We start from the raw sequence: 20422 nt of genomic DNA on the forward strand, positions 1-20422 counted from the left end.
CAATTTAAGAGGTCTCTGGAAAGAAGGAAATGACAATCTGGAACATGGACATCTTAGTCTTATTTCTGTTCTATGAAAAAAGTATACATTTAACACTATAACAGAATTACACATTCATCAAAAAAATGTACTCATAACACGTTTCTAGTAAAAAAAATTTGGCTGAACTAATTTCTAATTTCTAATGCCCAAGCTAAAAGACAAAAACCAGTGTATGAATGCAAAGGAAATTAATTGACAGTATAACACAAACGCTTCCATTATAAGGCTATGCCTTTTTGTTTTGGTACCAGCAGTATGAAACATTTGGCAAGAGAGGAAAAAAAAATATATCTTCTGAGACCAACAATAAATTCCTGAGACAAAGCTACACACACCTGTTGCCATGTGGCTTTTTGCAAAAGCCACACTGCTTGTTGGGCACCCAAACATATTTGCTTTCATTAGCAGAGCTATGTTCCAAGCCTTCACGTTTAACAGTTGAAATGTTATCTGGAATGAACAATGGAGGCTCATCAAGTGAAAGACTTTTGCTACTTCTTCTCTGGCGAGGTTGGAGGTTCTTATCAAATCTTTTTGATTTGTTTTTTTCTTTATCATCCTCCTTCAGATGTTCTACAACAGGAGGATCTTTTGTCTCTGCCTCTTCCTTTGTGGAGCTATTTGTTTTCAGCACAGCTGCAATTTGGTGTTTCTGACCCTGGGCTTGCTTCTGACTAAGATTTGAAACATGCCCTGATAACGAGTGCATGGAGTGGTGGGTATCTTTAGAACAGCTCTGATGAGTAGGAGATTTCTCACTTGCTCTTTGAACGGATGACTTCTGTACTTGCCCAGAAGCCTGGCCTCGGGGTATTTTCTTCAGCGTTGTATTGGTCTGCTTTTTTATGGTCACCCCTGAAACACAGGTCTTTGCTTTTAAACCCAGATCGGACTGTTTCTTCCTAATTTTAACTGGGTTATTTGGATGCTGATGACTCTCTTGCTCATCTGCATTCCGCTTCAAACTTACTGAAGATGGACTGTGAAGACCTGAAACAGTAAGACCAGCTCTTGTTCTTGAACGCATTTCTTGCTGCAGTGTACCCGATTTCTGTCGAGTACTTGCAGTCAGATTTTGCTTATTCTGTATCATAGATTTACTATGCCCAGGCCTAACGTTCTTTTCACACTTTGATGAAATGCAAGCTTGTTTATCGTCATTCTGAAATTTTGATGTCTCAGGGCCTTCTACTTTAGTACTGCTGATCTGGTGCTGTACATCTTGGCTTGTTTGGCTAAGAACACTGCTTTCTAAAATGCTATTTCCTGGGTCAGCAGAAGTAAAATCTTTGTTTTTTAAGTCTTTATTATCAAACTCTGGACTGTCCAATAGTTTCTCAAAAGAAGTTACAGTTTTCTCCACTCCCTTATCACCATATACACATTCTGTTATGCATTCCTTTACTGACAATTTATTTTCATCAGAAACTTCCACACTGTGGGAACCTAAACCACTATCAACCCCTTCTACAGAGCTGGACAAATTTGAAAAGGTGTCACAAATTTCACTTGGATTCACGCAAGCACTAGATGGATCATCAGCTTTTCCAGCTACCCCACTCAGATCATGCTCTTCTGTTTTCTTCTCTAATTCTTCTGTTTTATTTTCAGTCTTTTCTGAAGAAGTTTCAGAGCCCGTTGAACCAATCACATCATTTGCCTCATTTTTAACTGCAGTAGTTTCACTAGCGGCAGATACCGAACAAACTGACTCAACATTCTCAGATTCAGTCTTTGTTGCAACCTCTGTTATTTCCTTTGTTTCTCCAGGAGAATTAGAACAGGCTCCTGCTAAATTAGCACAACTTAACTCTTGGGATGTTTCCTCAACTTTTGCTTGCTCAAGGGTTTCAGCCTTTATTTCATTCACCTCTTCAGGACCAGGAAGACTTTTTGTATTACTTTGGGATGCTGTTACTGCTGCTGACGTTCCTTCTGTCTGTCCCGATCGTCTTGTACTACGCCTAACTTCTTTAGGCTGCTCTGTTTTCAAGGGTGCAGCAACATCTGTCTCTTTAGCTGGACTTCTCTCTTGTTTCTGTCCTGATTTTGGAGCAGATCCACTTTTTACAGATGATTTCTTGGTATTAACAACAGGTGCAACATTTGAACGCTTGGCTAGTGTGCTCTGTCGCAAACTCCGCACTGGTTCTAGGAAGGGGGAAAAAAAAAGAAAAAGTCTTAGCTATACTGCATCCTCCTTTTTTGCAAATACAAGACTTACCTAGAACAGAACTGATTCAGGCTGATTTAGCTTACTGGACATGAAGACTTAAAACGTAGTTGTTTACTGAACTTAAGAGAAAAAAAAACCACAAAAAAACCCAACACACACACACACTCCCTCCAAAAACAAAACAAACAAACAAAAAACCCCAACAAATCCAGCTATCTACTTTAAAAGTTATAAACTACTTGCATTTCAATTTTACACTGCCACAGATGGGTTGTAAAAACTCATTATTCCAACGGCTATGAAAGTCCTGAATAGTATGTATAAAATAGAAGTGATAATAAAAAATACAATCAAAACCCACTTTACTTTTCTACCACTCAAATTTTCCTACCTCAGGTAAAAATTGCACAAGTTATATTGTCATTAGAAGTATAGCTATGAAGCTTACAAAGCTTTTAGAAAACACAGTATATAATCTGAGATCCAGTCACATTCTCACTTAATGACATTTCTTACATTTTTTAAACTAAAATTTGAAACCATTCCAGTGCCTTTTTAAAAAGCATATTCATCAGCTTCGTACCACAGGCCCTTATTTAAATTCTGACTGCCTTATTAAGTAATTTTATCTTTTTAACTCAGCTTACTCTAAAGGGGGAAAAAGCAGAGCTGTCAATGACACCCCCAGTTTAACAAGTTAGAAAAACCCTAACCATAATCAATTAGCTACCACACAGAATTTAAATATTTGACTAAAATACATATTAAGCATATTGAAATATTTTGATGAAAGACTTTAGGATGGCAATTACTATAACCTAATTTAAAACAAAAAGAAAATACACAAAAATAAATTGATTTCAAATTTTAATTTGAAATAAAGAGACATGCTAACTTAACATTCCAATGCTGTTTGCAAATCCACTATGTTTTTGTTGGTGAAGAACTAAGTGCTAATCCGATGCAGGTAAAGGGATCAAAATCTCAAAAATTAGTTTAAGGACCACAGCCTGTAAGGAAGCCATCAAACATTTATCAGAGAGGAATTAAAATTCAGTAGTCCCCTATGGATGCTGACTTCTAGCTGCAGTGTATAGAAAAGGAAGTGTCTGTACTTGAATTCACACAACCTAACAACAGAGCTTTACTTTCAGTTTATAAACTGGGGGTGAGGGGTGGGTGGAATTATAAAAATGTAATTTACTTCAAATGTGCAAACTACACCATCTATTGAATGATCACCTTGTGCCATTAAACGTGGTGATTTTCTTGGTGATGTGACTGATGTTTCTTCACAACGGCTCCTCAAATTCCTGTTAGGTAATACAAGTTCATCATCATCAATGGTGTCGTTTCCACTCTCTTTAACTCCTCCTTCATCCATAATATCATCAAGACCAACAACTGGAAAAAACAAACAAACAATACAGAGCCTAAAACTTAAAATGATCAAAAAATGTTGCAGCTGTAATGCTGAACAAGACAGGGGAAGAGACAGGGAAAAATAAATTGGCCATCTAAAAACAAACAAAAGGGGGGAAAAATGAAGAAAGGCAAGACAGAAAATTCCCATGTGAGGCAGTTTCAGTGTAGAAGAAGCTATCACCCAAAGCTTAAAATTTCTGTAGATAGTCCTTACAGCTTTTTGGTGGACTCACATTTTTATTGTTTTTTTGCCACAGGAAGGTCCCCAGTCTTAGAGGATCAGCTGTCCCTCACTGTCCCTTCCCACCTAAGAAAAAGTGAAGAAAGGTAAACAGCAGAAAGAGCTGATCCAGAAGTGCAGAGTTTAAAATCACAGTTTTCTCACAGGATACAATTTTAAAACTCTAAGTCCCACCCAACATCACATATTTGCATCTGCAGCCCCTTTTGGGAAGAACACTGAGCGCAGCATGCACTAGTCTCCCAGGAGAGTCAGAGAACATTGTTGAATTCCTATCCTCCACCAACCTGAGAAGGATCCCAGAGGTTGCTCCTGAAAATAGGTTTCCTAAAAGGCAGTCAGGCCACTGCACCAGCAATTCTCCTCACTTTCTCTAAGTTTGGTTCTGCAATGGTAGCCTCTCCTATCCCAAGACCCTACGTGTGATTAATGAATCCTGGTCCCTGTGGGATGCAAAATTTGTGAGATCAAGCCAAACACCCAACTGATTTTACAAAACATGTAGGAGGGTCTGACAAATACAACACAGACTCCAAACAAATGACTATGCCTACTTTTCACTATTCAGGCACCCACCTACCCACCTAGAAGTACTTTTAAAATAAACCAACTTACATGAAAGAATTAAGATATCTAAAAATTTCTAACAATTGCTTATTAAAATGTATTAATTTAAATAAGTTTTATCTTAGAAATCAAAATAAGAAGTTAATAGAAATCCAAAATTGTTAGAATTTTTAGACAGCCTCAGAAAACCTGTCAATTCCTGCTCCTTTTCAAGTCTGATGCTACTGCAAGTTAAAAAAAAAAAAAAAATATCAGGCTTTTGTAAAGACACTACAATAATGAGCATACTTTTAAAATTACAAAAAATGGAAGTTGTAAAACACTGCTAAAGCCAAAGAGTGAAGAATAATCAAGTCTATCAAGACAGTAATTCAATCCACAACCACCTGTCACGAAGAATTTAGAAAGAAAAAAACCACAAACATAACCAAGCAACCTGTTAATTTTGAAGTTCAAGTATTAGAAAGATTTTAAACAGCCTCTTAAGGAAGGCTGACCTTGGCACCAGGTAATCAGACACTGGACTTTCATACTTAGATTGCTACCAGAAGCTAAAAGCTAGGAGTTTCCTGAGCTGACAATTTATCTTTTTTTACTCATTTATTTTAACCATAATTTTAGTTACTGCATCGTATACATCAGTTCACAGGAAAGGTGTGTTTCCAGAAATTACTGGCCACTTTTGCTTTCCAGCCCACATGGCAACCTTTATGCCTGTGAGTGTGTACATATATACACAGACAGCAGACACAAGCTGCAAAAGACTGATAATGCTGGTCTTACTCCACTCATCCAAATGTTTCTTAATCACTTATTTGCTACAAGCTACATACTGGGGAAAACAACACAATAGCAAAAAGATGGCATTGTAACTGCCTTGTTATTTTCCCCTAAGTCTCTAATACTGGTCACTGTCCAAGATGGAAAGCTGAACGAGATGGACCCTCACCCTTACTCTGGCTGCCCATTCTCATGTTCTCAAAGACTATGTCCTCCTGACAGCTCTGCACTTTGGTATTAGTGTTCTCACTGAAAAGTCTTCCTACAAACTGTGGAACTGGTATTCAGGAACAGGCTGTGACAAAAGAGACTCCTTTCAGACCCTCTCCCGCTTCTTCAGTGTAGATCTAAACTACCAAGCTACTGAAAAGATGACAAATAACAACTACTTGGACAACTTCTGAAACAGCTCTGGAGCAGATTTCAGGGCTGCCATTAGAGCCTTGGGTTTTACTATGTTTGTGCTCAAGTTATTGAATTTATACAGCCTCCTTTATTAATAACAAAAGGGACACATTCAGTCTACTATTGACAGACAGTTTGAAATATTAGAATTAAAGTATTTTCATACTTACAAGACTCTGTGCTGTAGCTTTAATTTTACAGAGGAATTTGAAGCACAGAATCTTGCTAATTTCAAACCACCTGAGCTATAACTCGGCTAGTACAGCCCCATGAGGCCCCTGGATGAGGACCATTCGACACAGACCCTGCTGGGAAGAGAAAAAGTGACAGAGAATAGTAATAGGTACAGAGGAGACTAGGAAATTAAATTATGAAAGAGAAGGGGAGGTAGAGAAACCGCATTGGGAAAAGTAAACCCAAAAAAGCAAAACCAGAAAGAACTAAAGAGATTAGGTGATCTTAATAACAAATATCTAAAGATTACATCAGTAATAAATATAAAACTCAAGGCTGAAGGATAAAGAAAAAAAAACAAAAATAAAGAAAAACACATATCAGAATAGATAAAGTTGTATACCAGTGTAAAACTGAACAAGCTGCAAATAAGGAAAATAAGAGTCACGTTCAACATATACTGGAAGAGGTACACTGGCCTTCAAATTAATATTTAGTCTCTCCACTACTTGTATTTAAATTTCCACACTACTGTGCTATGCTACCGACTTGTTTTTATATATGTTATACAATAGTAGAATAACACACAGTAAAAATAGTTTAATTGTAAATGTAAAGTACAATATTCCATGTCTTTAAAAAAAGCATGACTTTCTTAATTCTTCAGCAATGTAAAACTGAGGAAAACAAGCCTTACTTGCTGGCGGAAGAGGAGGGAAGGAGAAGAAAATACTTCTAAAAAATCATCAAAATCTTTGACATTTGTAAATCTTTATTAACGTATGTCTTCCCTTGATTATCATCAGGCAAAATTAGACAGAAATATTCAGGGTTTTGACACACTGGGCAAGTTAAACCTCAAGTGCAGAGAAATTTATTTTCTGTAGGCATTAGCCCTGATTTTCTTTTTCTTTGCTAACCACACATTGTAAGTGCTATGTCCACATGAATCATACTAACAGCAGGACTGAGCAAGTCCATGGCAGATTCCATATTTTACTTCTACAAGCATCACAAATTACATGGGAATGGTTGAACATTTTAGAATTTCTGCTATGTTATAAGTGGATGATAACAAAGAAACCTAACATCATACTTCAATGAAAAGAACAGTAACAGTCTAAAGCAGTAACTAACATGTCAGTAAGCCTTAAGAAGAGCCAATAAACTCTAAGAAAGCAATTAAACTTACACATTGATACTGAAAAATATCATGAAGTCTCAAGACTGCAAATGAAGATAGTATAGTTTATATGAAAACCTTTTTCCTAGTAACATTTGTGATACATATGCTCAGGAAACAGAATTTAAAGTGTTCTTTGTTAGAAAAAATATTTTCAAGAGAAATTAGGTCACTGATGATATAACTTACATAAGAAAACACCAAATTCAAACTGTTTTACAGATGTTTTCCTGTAAGCCTGTAACCTGCTTAACTGCAAATTTGCCTGAGAGTACCTTGTAGTGACTGCCCAGTGCAAGAAAAGAATCATACTAAGTACCATGTGAAATACTAACTAAACATTTACTCCCATTCTCCACTAAACTCTTACACTGTAAAGCAGGAATTTTACTGTCTTTAGAGTAAAAACATATGAAAATCAATTAGGATTAACAAACAATACAGCATGTATCTTAACAGAGGACTGAATCCCCATTTTAAGAAAAGATGGATTTACATCACAGGCCCACTGATTTATGGTTCTTTAGTCGCAGGAGCCTGTTACTTTGGAAATCAAAGAGTAGTAGAGCACAAATTTCAAAAACAAAGTAAAACCACACCATCATCCCAAGCACATTAAATCAAATTGCTATTTTATTAAGAAAAGAGCCTTTATATATTTACAAATCACAGAGCTCATGTAAACTGCCTTGCAAATCCTACTACAGATCCAGGTTCTCTCCATCTATAATACTGAGCCAAAGGAATAAATAACTAAAGTCTTCAGGAGGATCTAAAATGGGGAACATTGGTTGCTTGTTACCTACAAACAGAAAAGCATGAAAAAAAGCATAAAAAAAAAAGTCTAGGTTCACAATACATACATTTCATACACGGAAGTTACTATCTTTGTCACAAGACACTGTGCAACTGTTCACATGGACAGCTTGGAGGAAGGATGGCATGAAGTAGTAAGAAAACTGAGAGAAACAACTGTATACCCAATTTTGGGTTGCAGTCTGAAGGTTACAGTCAGAATTACTTCACATGCAGGAGGAAAAATACATGTACATTTGGCTTTATTGAAAAGAGCCTGAAATGGCTAACCCTGCCAAACAGAACACTATGTGTAGTCAGAACAATTGGTTTGACTCTAAAGCAGGGGTCCTCGAACTACGGCCCACGGGCCAGATGCGGCCCCCCAGGGTCCTCAATCCGGCCCCCGGTATTTACAGAACCCCACCACCACCACCACCAGGGTTTGGGGGGGGAAACCAAGCAGCCGCAGATGACCTCCTGCTACTTCATCCCAGCGCTGGCCCTCTGCTTAAAAAGTCTGAGAACCCCTGCTCTAAAGCTTCAATAGGTGATCATCATTTCAGCAGAGGTAGTGCTGCTTTCAACAGTACTCATGAAAACACAGGCTGAAACTAGAAAGAACAGACTGCACTTGGGGGAAAACACTTTCCCAGCAGCAATCCAAAGGGACAGGAAAAAAGAGGGCAATTAAAGAGATGTCCCTAACAGCCTTTGTACACTCTCATTGGGTCAGTCTTCCTCATCATTTATGAAAAATATCTGATTTTGATAAACATATCCAATAAACTAAATAGGTTCAAAGTTTGATTTTATTATGAAATCCAGAAATATCTCCAGATGATATGAAATTCAAATTCCATTCCCTCTATTACTTGTATAATAAATCAAACTGCCCCAGCAAATGACATCCTGAAGAGCTACAGAATTCATGGTAGCTGAGAAATACCAATTTAGTATGAATGCTGGTTATTTCCTTCACTGGCATGTGACCAGTCTGACCTTCTATGCTCTAAAGCTTATAAAATTAGCTGATAAACTTCCAGCATGTCTTCCAGCAAGAAATAACAGAACAAAGTAGAAAACTTATCACTAGAGTACCATCCAAAGTGGAAAAAAGGTGTTGCTCTCAAGTGTTATGTCCTATCTTAAACTCCACCGTTTCCATTTCTGATCAAAGAATTGCTCACAAAGGGGGGAAGCAACCCCAAACCCACATATCCACACCCACCTACACCACCTAAACATTAAAGACACCCAAGAGCTGTTCTACATAAACTGCTCTCCTGTGTTGGTCACTCAGTTCTTGGAAGAATAGTCACCTGACCACACCAATGAACAGAAGCACGCAGACCCCTAAAACTTGATATGGGGCACTCCTAATGGTTTTAACAACTTGGGTTTCATTTAACTCTCGAAGGTCTCATTTTGTCAAATTCTGTCCTCTTAAATGGCAAAGCAAGCAGTTGTATCAATTTCCACTATCGACACTAGGTCTTTCTGCTAATACCTACCTCAGGACAGTAAAAGGCCTCCATTATTACCAAGCTCCTACGAGCTGCAGTGAATAATAAGACCTGTGCATGGCTTGTACTAATCCAAAACTTCCTAACTGTGCTATAAGAGCAGCAATTTGCTCAGACTCCACAAACCAGCAACTCAACTATCTTTACAGTTAGTAGTCACTCTTCACAAATGCATCCTAAAAGGATTTCAGCACAACATCTGTAATTTGACCCATACTCTTTTCAGCTTCCAAGCGGGTCATAAAAAGTTACTTCTACCTCTGCTCAAACCCATTATCAGGATCGCCTGAAGAATCCTGTCTTCTCTAAACATGTAACTGTTCAACCAAAGCTAAGCAAGACAACCCTATTCTATTACTCAGTGGCAATCACAGAGCAAGCTCAGAGTAGACAAAGACCAATCATGTCACCTAGCTGAAGAAACTATTTAGATTCAGCACAAACCAAACTCAGGCCGTGAGTGAGTCTGTGAACAAGACGTGAACATGAGACTGCTTCACTGGTACAGATACAGTTCTTCCTATGAACAGACAGGCAACAGACAGCTATTCTCATGCTCCTTGCTATTTCTCATACACCAGTACTGCTGACAATAAGATGTTCAGCACAGGAAAGACATGGACCTGTTGCAGCAGGTCCAAAGGAGGGCCACTAAAGTTATCAAGAGGGATGGAACACCTCTCCTATGAAGAAAGGCTGAGAGGGTTGGAGTTGTTCGTCCCGGAGAAGAAAAGGCTCCAGGGAGATTTTTTTGCGGCCTTTCAACACCTAAACAAGGCTTATAAAAAAAGATGGGGACAGACTTTTTAGCAGGGTCTGTTGCAATAGGACAAGGGGTAATGGTTTTAAACTAAAAAAGTGTAGATTCAAACTAGACAGAAGGAAAAAAAATTTACAATGAGAACGGTGACACACTGGAACAAGTTTCCCAGAGAGGTGGTGGATGCTCCATCCCTGGAAACATTCAAAGTCAGGTTGGATGGGGCTCTGAGAAATCTGATTGAGCTGAAGATGTCCCTGCTCACTGCAAGGGGGTTGGACTACATGACCTTTAAAGGTCCCTTCCAAACCAAACAATTCTATGATTCTATGCTACCATCCTCCCCAAGAGAAGCATTTATAATCCAATTTACAAAGCTTGCATTTTCTGGATAGATGCCTCTAACAAGCAATGACTGGAAATCAAACTTCAACTCACAAAAATCTACGTGTTTCTGCCTTATAAACAAGTACTTGAACTGTTCAAAGGACATAAAACTGACTGCCTACCAGTATCCATCCCATACAGTCAAATTATTAGTAATACACCATAAAAAAGGCTTAGTATTAACAAAAAGCTTAGTTCATGTTGAATGATGTGCAATACAAACCTTAAAGCTGAGCAACACAGATGCAATGTCGATTAGTAATAACACTGGGTTGGGTGTTATTTACAGGCCTAGCAAGAACTAATGTCAATGCAGCAGTAAGAAAAAGAGCAGCAAACCCACACTCAAAACCAACTTAAGTGCAAGAAAGAATGGGTTCATAGATAAAAAGGCCTGATCTCCAAAGTAAGCAAGCAAAAATGTTGTCACAATCCTGAGAAATCTGGTATGTGAGTAAGCAGGCCTGAAAAAAGCCTTTCTCAAAGCTTCCGCCACTCACGTGTACTCAGGTTCACGCAATAAATTTCTTATTTAGAACAGGGTGCAAGTTCTTTAGGTTGAATACATATAAAGATAGTATCTTGATTTGTGCATAGGCTTACAAATACTCTTGAACTCTGCTCAGACCAGGCCTTCAAAGTAGTATCAGTGAGCCATGCCTTCTGCTCCTCCATTTTCTCTGAGACCTAATACCATTTTAGCCAAATCACCTCCTCAGTCCAACTATTTTCACTTGTATCTCTTCAGCTTGCTCACAACAATCAAATAAGCTGTAGCATGAAATCTTTACCACTTTGAAAACTGGACAGGACCTGGTTTCTGCTAGGACAGAGTTAATTTTCTTCTTAGTAGCTGGTGCAGTGCTGTGTTTTGGATTTGGTGTAATAACAATGCTGACAGCACACTGATGGTTTTGGTTGCTGCTGGGTGATGGTTATAAGTTAACAAGGACTTCTCGGTTTCTTGGGCCCTGCCAGCATGAGGGCTGGAGGGGCATGGGGAAACTGGGAGGGGACACAGCCAGAACAGCTGACCCCAACTAGCTACAGGGGTATTTCATACCATATGACATTGTGCTGAGCATATATAAGGTGGAAGAAGGAGGAGGAAGGGGGGACATTCGGACTTAAAGTGTTTGTCTTCCCGAGTAACCGTTACGCATGCTGGAGCCCTGCTTTCCTGGGGATGGCTGAACACCTGCCTGCCCATGGGAAGTAGTGAATGCACTCCTTGCTTTGCTTCGCTTGCGTCTGTGGCTTTTGCTTTACCTATTAAACTGTCTTTATCTCAACCCAGGAGTTTTCATAGTTTTACTCTTTGAATCCTCTCTCCCATCCCACTGTGGGGGGAGTGACTGAGCAGCTGTGTGGGGCTTAGTCGCCAGCCAGGATTAAACCACAACCAATGTTCCAGTTATTCATGGAGCAGCAAACATGATAAATCTGTCCTTTGCTGACTCTCTGAACTAATTTTCACAAGCATTTTGCTCCTTTTCTTAAACTGTTATGTGGTCTAGGCATGGGTTATGCAAAATACTGTTTGAAGGTCTAAAATAAATTGTGCTAAATAAATTTGTGCCTCTGGAAAAAATGAACTCTTTTCCTCAGGAATGAAATCAAGAGTGTAAGAAAAACCACCGTCTACCATTTCAGTACTTCCTAGGTCTTGCCCTGCTCAACATAAATAGATAACAAGCGTACCTAAACCTAGTAAAACCTTACTGAAAATATATTTTCCTAGGTACACTTCTAACCCTAGTGAAAGTTTAAGTGAAGAGCCAATAACTACCCATTCTGTTACCATACTGCTTAATGCACTACAGAATAAATTCACAGTGAGATCCTACTCAGGATCAGAATACAGCAAACCATCATTCTATATGGCACACCAACAGTGTAACTCTAAGGATGTAATTACAGTAAGTTTTGTGGGGAGAGTTATGCTTTTTTCTCTTTTCTTAGACAAACTGATGTTGGGGTAGAGATGAGCTTTCACACATACTGTCTGGAAAAAACAGTATGGGTAATTCTTACCAAGGGTACTATCATCTTGCACGACTCACTACATTCTTACCAGCAGACTATGTAAACTGTGTTAGATCACCAACAGTCTCAGACAGATCAAATAAATCACAAGCTATATGAGTACTCAAGGAATAAAGACAAGCAAAGTAACTTTGCTTCTAATTGATAATTGTTTTTCTCAACTAAAAAACTATAAATACGTACTGCAGTCCTACCATCATCCAGGATAAGGACAGTTCTTATTAAGATCTATAAAGAACAAGCAACACCAAAAATATTTCATGTGCTTTTGGATACCTACTATATTAATTCCAAATTGCATGTTTTAATTTACTGAAGCATGGCTCTGCTCTTGCTTTCTGATTTTAAAACAAAACATTAAACTCATGATCTCAGCATAAATACAATTAGTTTTTATTCCCTTCGTCTGCAGACAACCTGAAATAGTAGCCCCAAGTAAATGACTTAGCTCACTTATTTTAATAGACGTTAAAAATTAACTGTCATTTTTTAACTATCAATAGTACGAATTATTGCACTGCTGATCACTTTTCAGAAGAAGTATATGCCAAAAAGCCCCCAAAAGTCTCCCTGTAACTTTTAAAATATCCAGTTGTACCCTATGAGTTAATTCAAAAATTTCAGATGCAGTATAGGTTTACTGAATGATGCACAGGATGCAGTGTGAAACAAGAATCTGCACCACCGTTTTACTGGAAATAAGTAGAAAATTTAGAGGAGGAATTTAGTTTAGCTGTGTACACTGTACAGCTTTACGCACATTAAGAGCAATGTTTTTTGTTTTGTGGGACCCAGACAAAAATGTGTAAGGATACAGACTAAAGCAAGAATAAAGAAAAACATTAAGGATGGCCTCAAATAATGTTTCACTAAAGCGGTAAAAAGATCAAATATCTTGTTTTGGCTTTGTAGTTCACATTTTTATCACGTCACTCAGTATCACCTTTGATTTATGATTTTCCATATTGTAAGACCACTTAATTTACTGAAGGTGAAAATTTAGTCTGTTAGTAGAAACAAAATACACATTGTATTAGGAAAGTGGTAGGATTTTCAATGTTCATAAAGTTCATTAAAAAAAATAATGATATAATCAAAGTTATTTGCATTACAACACTTTTTCAGTAATGAAGCTAAAAGATTTATTATTAACTTCAAGTGAAATAAAAAAAAATATTAAGCACAGAGTATATCTTTGGCTCTTACATCAAATTCAGTGTAATTATTCCAACTACTCATCAATATAAATAATTTTAGGGACTGGATCACCTTTTTTGTTATCTTCCAAAACTATTCCACAACCCCTAAGATTATTTTTTATTTAAAACTCTGCTCTAAATTGGTTCCAAAGTAGGTGTTTCCAAACAGCAACAAAATTGTATTAAGATTCCAAGGTTTTGTTTGAAGCCAACCAAAGCAAAACGTCTAGAATCTGGTATCAGCTCAGTAGCAGGAAGGCCTAGCGCTAAGGGATAACCCTGAGGTCAGAGCAGTCATTTGTGCAACTCTCATGCTTCTGTTGCTATTGCAGAATACTACATTTCTTGAAGACAACTAGCAACTTCACTGATGAGGCACAGCACTTACACTAAACAAATCACACCTTCAATTGGGAATAATTTGCAAGTACTCAAGACAAAGTCTAAATTACTTCTGATCCAGATTAGAAGCCTTCCTCTACTGTTATGCAACAAAGTTAAAAAGAACTGCACAGTTTACATGCCAGGCATGCAAGCAGTGCAACAAAAAGGGCAGGAAGGAGACAGAAATCCCAAATTATTATTTCTACATTTCAAAAAAGGGTTGGTACTAGAGTATAACTGTATTTTAAATTGTAATCTTAAAAAATCGTAAGATTTACCTGTTGAACAAGGCATCTGGAAATTGGGATCATTGCTATCCAAAACAGGCAAACAGAACTGGGCACTTGCAGATCCTAGCATAGGATCCTTATCGCTGAGCATGTTCTTCAGCGAATCCTCTAAGACATTTTGACTTGTACTAAAATCCTCACAGACTTCATTCTCCAGGTTGGATCCTAGAAATAGGGCATCATCTAAGTGTTCAGTAGGAATTAAATGGTTAAATGTATCAACTATATCCATGAAGACTCCTGTGTGTCTTTCAGCCCTATAGAAAGACAAGAAAAATACCATAAGAAAATAAGCTACAAATTGTAAAACACCTAAGAAACCAGCAAATTTTTGGCTGTTCTGTTTTATAAAGAATGCTCAAGGTATTTTAGAATTGTAACCAAAAAAAAAAAAAAAACCCCACACCTGCTTAGGCCTCAGTATGGCCCACTGCATATCTAAAAATCAAATCTCTAACTTACTGTTTTTAAAAGAAATTCCATGCTAAGTTAATATAAACTCTGCTATCAGCATCAGCGTGATGCCACTTCTACAGAGTGTGTATAACACAGGTAAGTGAAACACCTCCTTTCTAAAACTTGTTTAAACCTTAACCAACCCAAGGGGCGGGATACCAGAGGGAGGGGGGAATGAAGAACAAGCAAACCTGGTTAGCAGCACTGCGAGCGCACATCTCTCTTCACCTTTAAATGTAAAAATGTGAGATCAGCTTCCACTAACATCAGTGAAAGGAGCCTGCCATACTAGGCCCAAACCTGAGAAGGGCTGTATTTCCGTTTACAGAGGAACTACCAAGTACTTCATAGCAAGTAACTATTTTTAGGCAGCAAGGCCTTATCCCTATTATTTTTCACCTATCATTACATTCAATAAAATTACAGACATTTTATATGAAAATCTGACTTCAATCAAGTATATGAGAATTCTAAGCTGGCTTCAAAATGGTCAGAAACCTTTTATAAACTTCAGTTTTGAAGTTTTACCTAAACTTAAGGAATTGTATTCGGAGATGGTACCAACATTTTACAAGAAGCGATTCCTTATTTTCTAGATCACTTCTTTGCAATACAGCAGAAGCGCAACTATTGCAGCAGAGATTCAACTCATAAGAACATATAACTCCACAAAAAAATGTAAAAAAAAAAAAAAGTCGACAAATTGTTTCTTCAGAAGTTTAGTCTAAGCGTATACTTAAGAGTGAAGAGAGATAATTATAATAAATATGGTCATGGAGGCAAGGAAAATGAAGTAGTGCAGTGTAGTGCCTGGCTTAATTTGGCATACAGGAAAACGTGGGAGACACCAGTTTTGGCACACGCAAAGCTGTTCACCTTTTTGGAAGCAGAAAAAGGACATACATTCTCTTGTGCTCCTTCCTTCATCATCATCCTCCCACACACTAGACAGGATTTTTTTTTAAGAAACACATTAATTAAAGGAAAAGAAGTGAGACAGAGTTTGTAGTGCTTGAATTAGTTTCCAGATCCCTGTTCCAGCAACCTGACACTGAATAAATCCAGTACCTACTCATGCTTACTAGAACTGTAAGTATGCTCACGTTTACAGCACATTTCTGTTAGTAATCAATGGGGAAAATCCTAGCCATACGCATGTAAGAGTTCAGCTACAATTTCAAACCTATTTATGCAATTTATTCAATTTCACAAATTTACAAAAACTATAGGTGAGCATGTAAACTTTTTCATTTTGTTTTGCCTTTTTGAAAACATGGCAATCTTTCTCCCTTCTGCCATAGGGCAGCTCAGAAGAAAAGAAAACAAAAGCAGTGGTCAGGTATGGCACTATGCCTCTGCAGAACATGTCTACAGTATCTACAAGCTAACTGACAAAACAGTTCAATACTCAATGTCCTACTGAGCAAACAACCAGCAAGAAAGGCTAAATCAGGTGTATTTACTAAGTAAGTAACAAACTCACACAGCAGCAGGTGCTATAATTTGAAAGCTCCCTCACCAAAAATGGACTATTTTTATCAAGCAATGCAGTGCATCTACATACACACCATACTAACTAGCAACTATAGCAGTCCAAGTTCTTTTCAGAGTTGTCAACATTTCCAAATGTGGCAACAGATAAAACAGCAAATTAATGGAGGAAGTGCTACGCTGCACTGTATAATTTATTTTTATTATGCCGTGTGGTTACAACAGTCTGATACTATACAGAATAAAATACAAGAGCTGCAGTGGCTCAAAGTAAGAAAATAATTATAACTGCCCCAATCCAGTAATTTAAACCTTCCTGTAATGGCAGGTTTTTTTGTATTGGCATCACACAAGCACTGGAGTAACAGACACAGGATAAAATAATGGTGGAGCCTGACACTAAAATGTGCCAATGACACTGCAATAGAACCCTCGTAAATTACTGTAAGAAACCTTCTATATTCAAAATTAAAGAGTGGCAGGGGCATTGAACACATTTACAATAATGTATCTCAGGATTTTTTATGGATATGAAGGGAACATTTAAATAATTGTTGCTCAAACATTGCTGTTACGAAAGCAATGCTGACCACTTCATTAAGAGCAGTGTTAAGTAGCAAAGCTTGAGCAAAATATTACCTCTTGCTACAAAAAATCACTGCTGAGAAATTAAAAAAAAAATCTCTGTCTTCAGCAATGTCATGAAAAAAGAATGTCTCCAGTTTTGCAAGACTACCATGCAGCCACTCAGAACACTAAAAACACTGTAGAATAACTGTCAAAGCAACTATACATGCAATGGTCACAGCCACCTTCAACAACACCTAACTATCTAGCAGAGAAAATACAAGAGGAATTTCATCAAAAGTTTTATTTCTGGAGCATGAGCCTATGATCAAGTATAAGTTCTATCCAAATTTTGCATCAAAATGTCACTGCAAGAATATAAACAAGGTAGTTTTGCATAAAAATCCTACGACAACAAAATTTGTTCTACAATTTTTGAAACAGAGAGGTTATCCTAGTAAAGCACGTGAAATCAAAATTTTGGTTTAGCTGGTTCAAGAAACTACTGTTCAATTCTTTGCATAACTTGTACAGTACCAAGTTCAGGAAGTTTTTTCTAGCACTACTAATTTAACTGTGACATGAAGCGTAGAATCTGTGGGACTAACAATGGAAGATACACTTCTTGCTAGACAGCCAACTGTTAGAAACAGTTGCTACAAACAAAAAAATATTCTTCCCTTACACAATGCCTACAACGCATGAGTTTTCAACAGTTTATTTTACATTTGTAACACTCTGAACACCAGGAAAAATAGCCAGAGGTGTAGGTGAAACCACAGTTGAGTTTTTAATGGCCACTTATTTCGAAAGGCAACTCAAACTGGTCAGAGAAGGAATCTGGTGTTCCCCTGGAACACAGCTGTGTCCTCGACTTGAACTCTGAAGGCCAGTGGCTTGGCATCACTCACAGCAAAAGTGCACATACCAAGTGTACTCCCATAGTGCAGTAACTCAAGTGTTCCCACTGAGTAGTTAATCAGAAGCAACAGAATACAAAGTCTCATGTACAGAAAACCAGTGACAAGAGGAGCAGAGCATTCAGGAAGAAGGCAAAGAAGCAAATGACAGGAGGTAGTCTCAGACAGGTCCAGTCTGAACAGATGAAAACTCTCCCACCTGCTGGCTCCTGGAACATCAGGGTGTCAACTGAGACTGCTACAGGGCACAGCACAGCAAGATACAGGAGCGTGGGTGCAATGCAATCTGACCATCAAGAAAAGCTAAAGGAATAGAGAGTGTTCTCCTCAATTCCTTGAACAAAAGTACATTTATCCTACAGTTTTGAAACCGGTTTGTTCAAGTCAGCCCCTGCCCCCCCGCAAAAATAGGTTCTCAGAGAAGAAACACACCAACCAAAAATATTTCATCAAGTGATCCATCACTAAAAATGACCCTGTTAAAGAAGCATGTCAGTTAAACATGACTTCCAGAATTTCTCCCACATTGTGTTTACCCATAAAATCTCCTCATGCTCTCAGCATCATTTTCCTTTTCAGTCCAAGTCCTCCAGCTTAAAAAACTCGTTTCTCCAGCTGTTGCATTAAGTTAGGTATGTCACAATATTGCCTCAAATCCCAACAAAGACTGGTATGAAATAAACATGCCATAGGATCTGATATGACAGATTTTTATCTTGTCCGCATTTGCTACTTTATCAATACATCTCCAGCAGCTCTAAATGACTTTTCAAAATTAAAATGATAAATAGCGAGAATGATCACTTGCTAAGGAAAGAAACTGAAATCTCAAACAAGCATATCCTTTCAAACCAATCCTAGAGGGCAAGGAAGACTAACAGCTGGGCAAGAAATACTGTACATCTTTAAGGTTTCTCGCTGTTTAGTTTACTGTAAAAGAGGCAAAAAATACTTCTGTCTGTGTTGTATTATTTTCTTATTGGAACAGAGCAAAACATTTTAGTGGAGATATTCAACTGCTTCAGCATGTCCCTACCATCTTATCTAAAATTTGCCTCAAGCAGAGACAATCACAAATTGTACATACCACTAGAAATCCTGAGTGCTTCTTAGCTGAGGTACAAGCCAAGCACGATCTGTCTTTGACTGCATTCTAAATTAAGACTCCCTTAAACACCAGGTATGTGCAAGTGTTTGATTTTTCCAACTACATATTTGAATTTTCATTAGATGTATTTGTCTTTATAAGTTATTATTTTCTATGTGTTTTATTCAGTTTTAACAGTATTCCTACACCATCTATTTTACTAAGCAAAAGTTAGGTTTCACACTTTTAAATAACATTCACTGCAATTACTTTGTCTCCTCCTCCTCTCTCTGCCCAGGGGGTGACTTTCATTCATTAGTTTACATTTTAACTTTGACTTTCATAAATTAGCTTGGATTTTAACTTAAGAATATAAAACAGCAGTTCCTGTATGTTTAATGATTGTCATTCAGAAGAAATCTGGTTTACTAAAGTCCTCAGAAGTTGGACTTCAGAAAAATAAAATATTTCTATAAAGAAATGTAACCAGAAAAAAGTTGCCTAAATTGGGAACAAAGCGGGGAAAAAACTGAAGGAACCTAACCACAGAAAGCTCAAGCTGCTTATTTAAGATACTCAAAACACTAGATGTTGAAGATCCTATCTACTTTATTGACCTACCTGAGCCAGTGAATCTGAAGCTAGTGAAGACAGAGTAACATCACTATTCTTTCCATCCCATTTATGTGCTTTCCTGAATAGTGTTTGTTGCTTCCAATTCACTGAATCTGTCTAGAGCTTTTAAAATCTTTTGTAAATCATTACTGACTGGACTGTGTTGGAAACATTGCAACACTCAAAACAGAAGATTTGGTCCGTTCTGTAAACACCTTCCTTCAGCTTGCACACACCAAAGGACTGAAAGCACGGACTAGTCATGACAGACTCCATAAATTGCATGACAGTAACAGACTCCATAAAAAACTGTATTACATTTATTTTGTCAAATAGTAATAAACACTGGTCAGAAAAGTACACTAAAGGAAGAGAGCTACTTGGATGAATAGCACTTTACATGTCAAAACAAATGGGGAAAGCTGACTCAGCACTTATTACTTGATTCCTCTGTGGCAGTAACAGTAACTGAAAATTTTTTTTCAGTTTTCGGATTGAGCCTGCACCTTAACTGACATGAAATCAACTAATGCCACAGGCAGTTAAAAAAAAAAAAATCCTTTGCTTGAGTCTTCTGGTAACTACTGTACTTAAAAAGAATGTTCAAGGTATCAAATGTCTATTTTTGTTCACTGGAGGTGTGATGTGGGATCATCCACGTGCTCACTGATACCTTGACACTTATCGCCCATCTACCAATCAATACTGCTTGAAAGCACTGATGCTGAACACAGGCAAGTTTTACTACCATCAACCCCCTTCAACGTACACAAAACCTTAAAGTTTAAGGTCACAAGGACCTAACTGAAACTTAATGCTAAGCTGTCATGTGTCTGTGTGTTTTAAGCACTAAAACCTGCATTCATTCTTACATTTATGAATATTACAGCACCAAAAGCCAGAACT

The 20422-nt window shown here is 37.7% G+C and overlaps 1 protein-coding gene across 6 annotated transcripts in view; it reads right to left on the reverse strand.

Moving 5' to 3' along the window:
• The window catches only part of PHF3 (PHD finger protein 3), a 57489-nt gene that overhangs the window by 28916 nt on the left and 8151 nt on the right, over positions 1–20422 (reverse strand). For 2 of the 6 annotated variants that reach the window (XM_055713962.1, XM_055713964.1), the window contains exons 2-3: positions 3461–3622; positions 378–2193 (exon numbers count right to left, since the gene is read on the reverse strand). In XM_055713962.1, coding sequence (XP_055569937.1) covers positions 378–2193; positions 3461–3602 — 1958 coding nt within the window. In that variant the 5' untranslated portion in view covers positions 3603–3622. Of the gene's footprint in view, positions 1–377; positions 2194–3460; positions 3623–3876; positions 3951–4171; positions 4191–14368; positions 14638–20422 lie in introns of those variants that run through there. The other 4 variants (XM_014282110.3, XM_027809137.2, XM_055713961.1 and 1 more) reach the window with 4 other exon arrangements.

This window comes from Falco cherrug, chromosome 6, assembly GCF_023634085.1.
Source record: "Falco cherrug isolate bFalChe1 chromosome 6, bFalChe1.pri, whole genome shotgun sequence".
NCBI lineage: Eukaryota > Metazoa > Chordata > Aves > Falconiformes > Falconidae > Falco > Falco cherrug.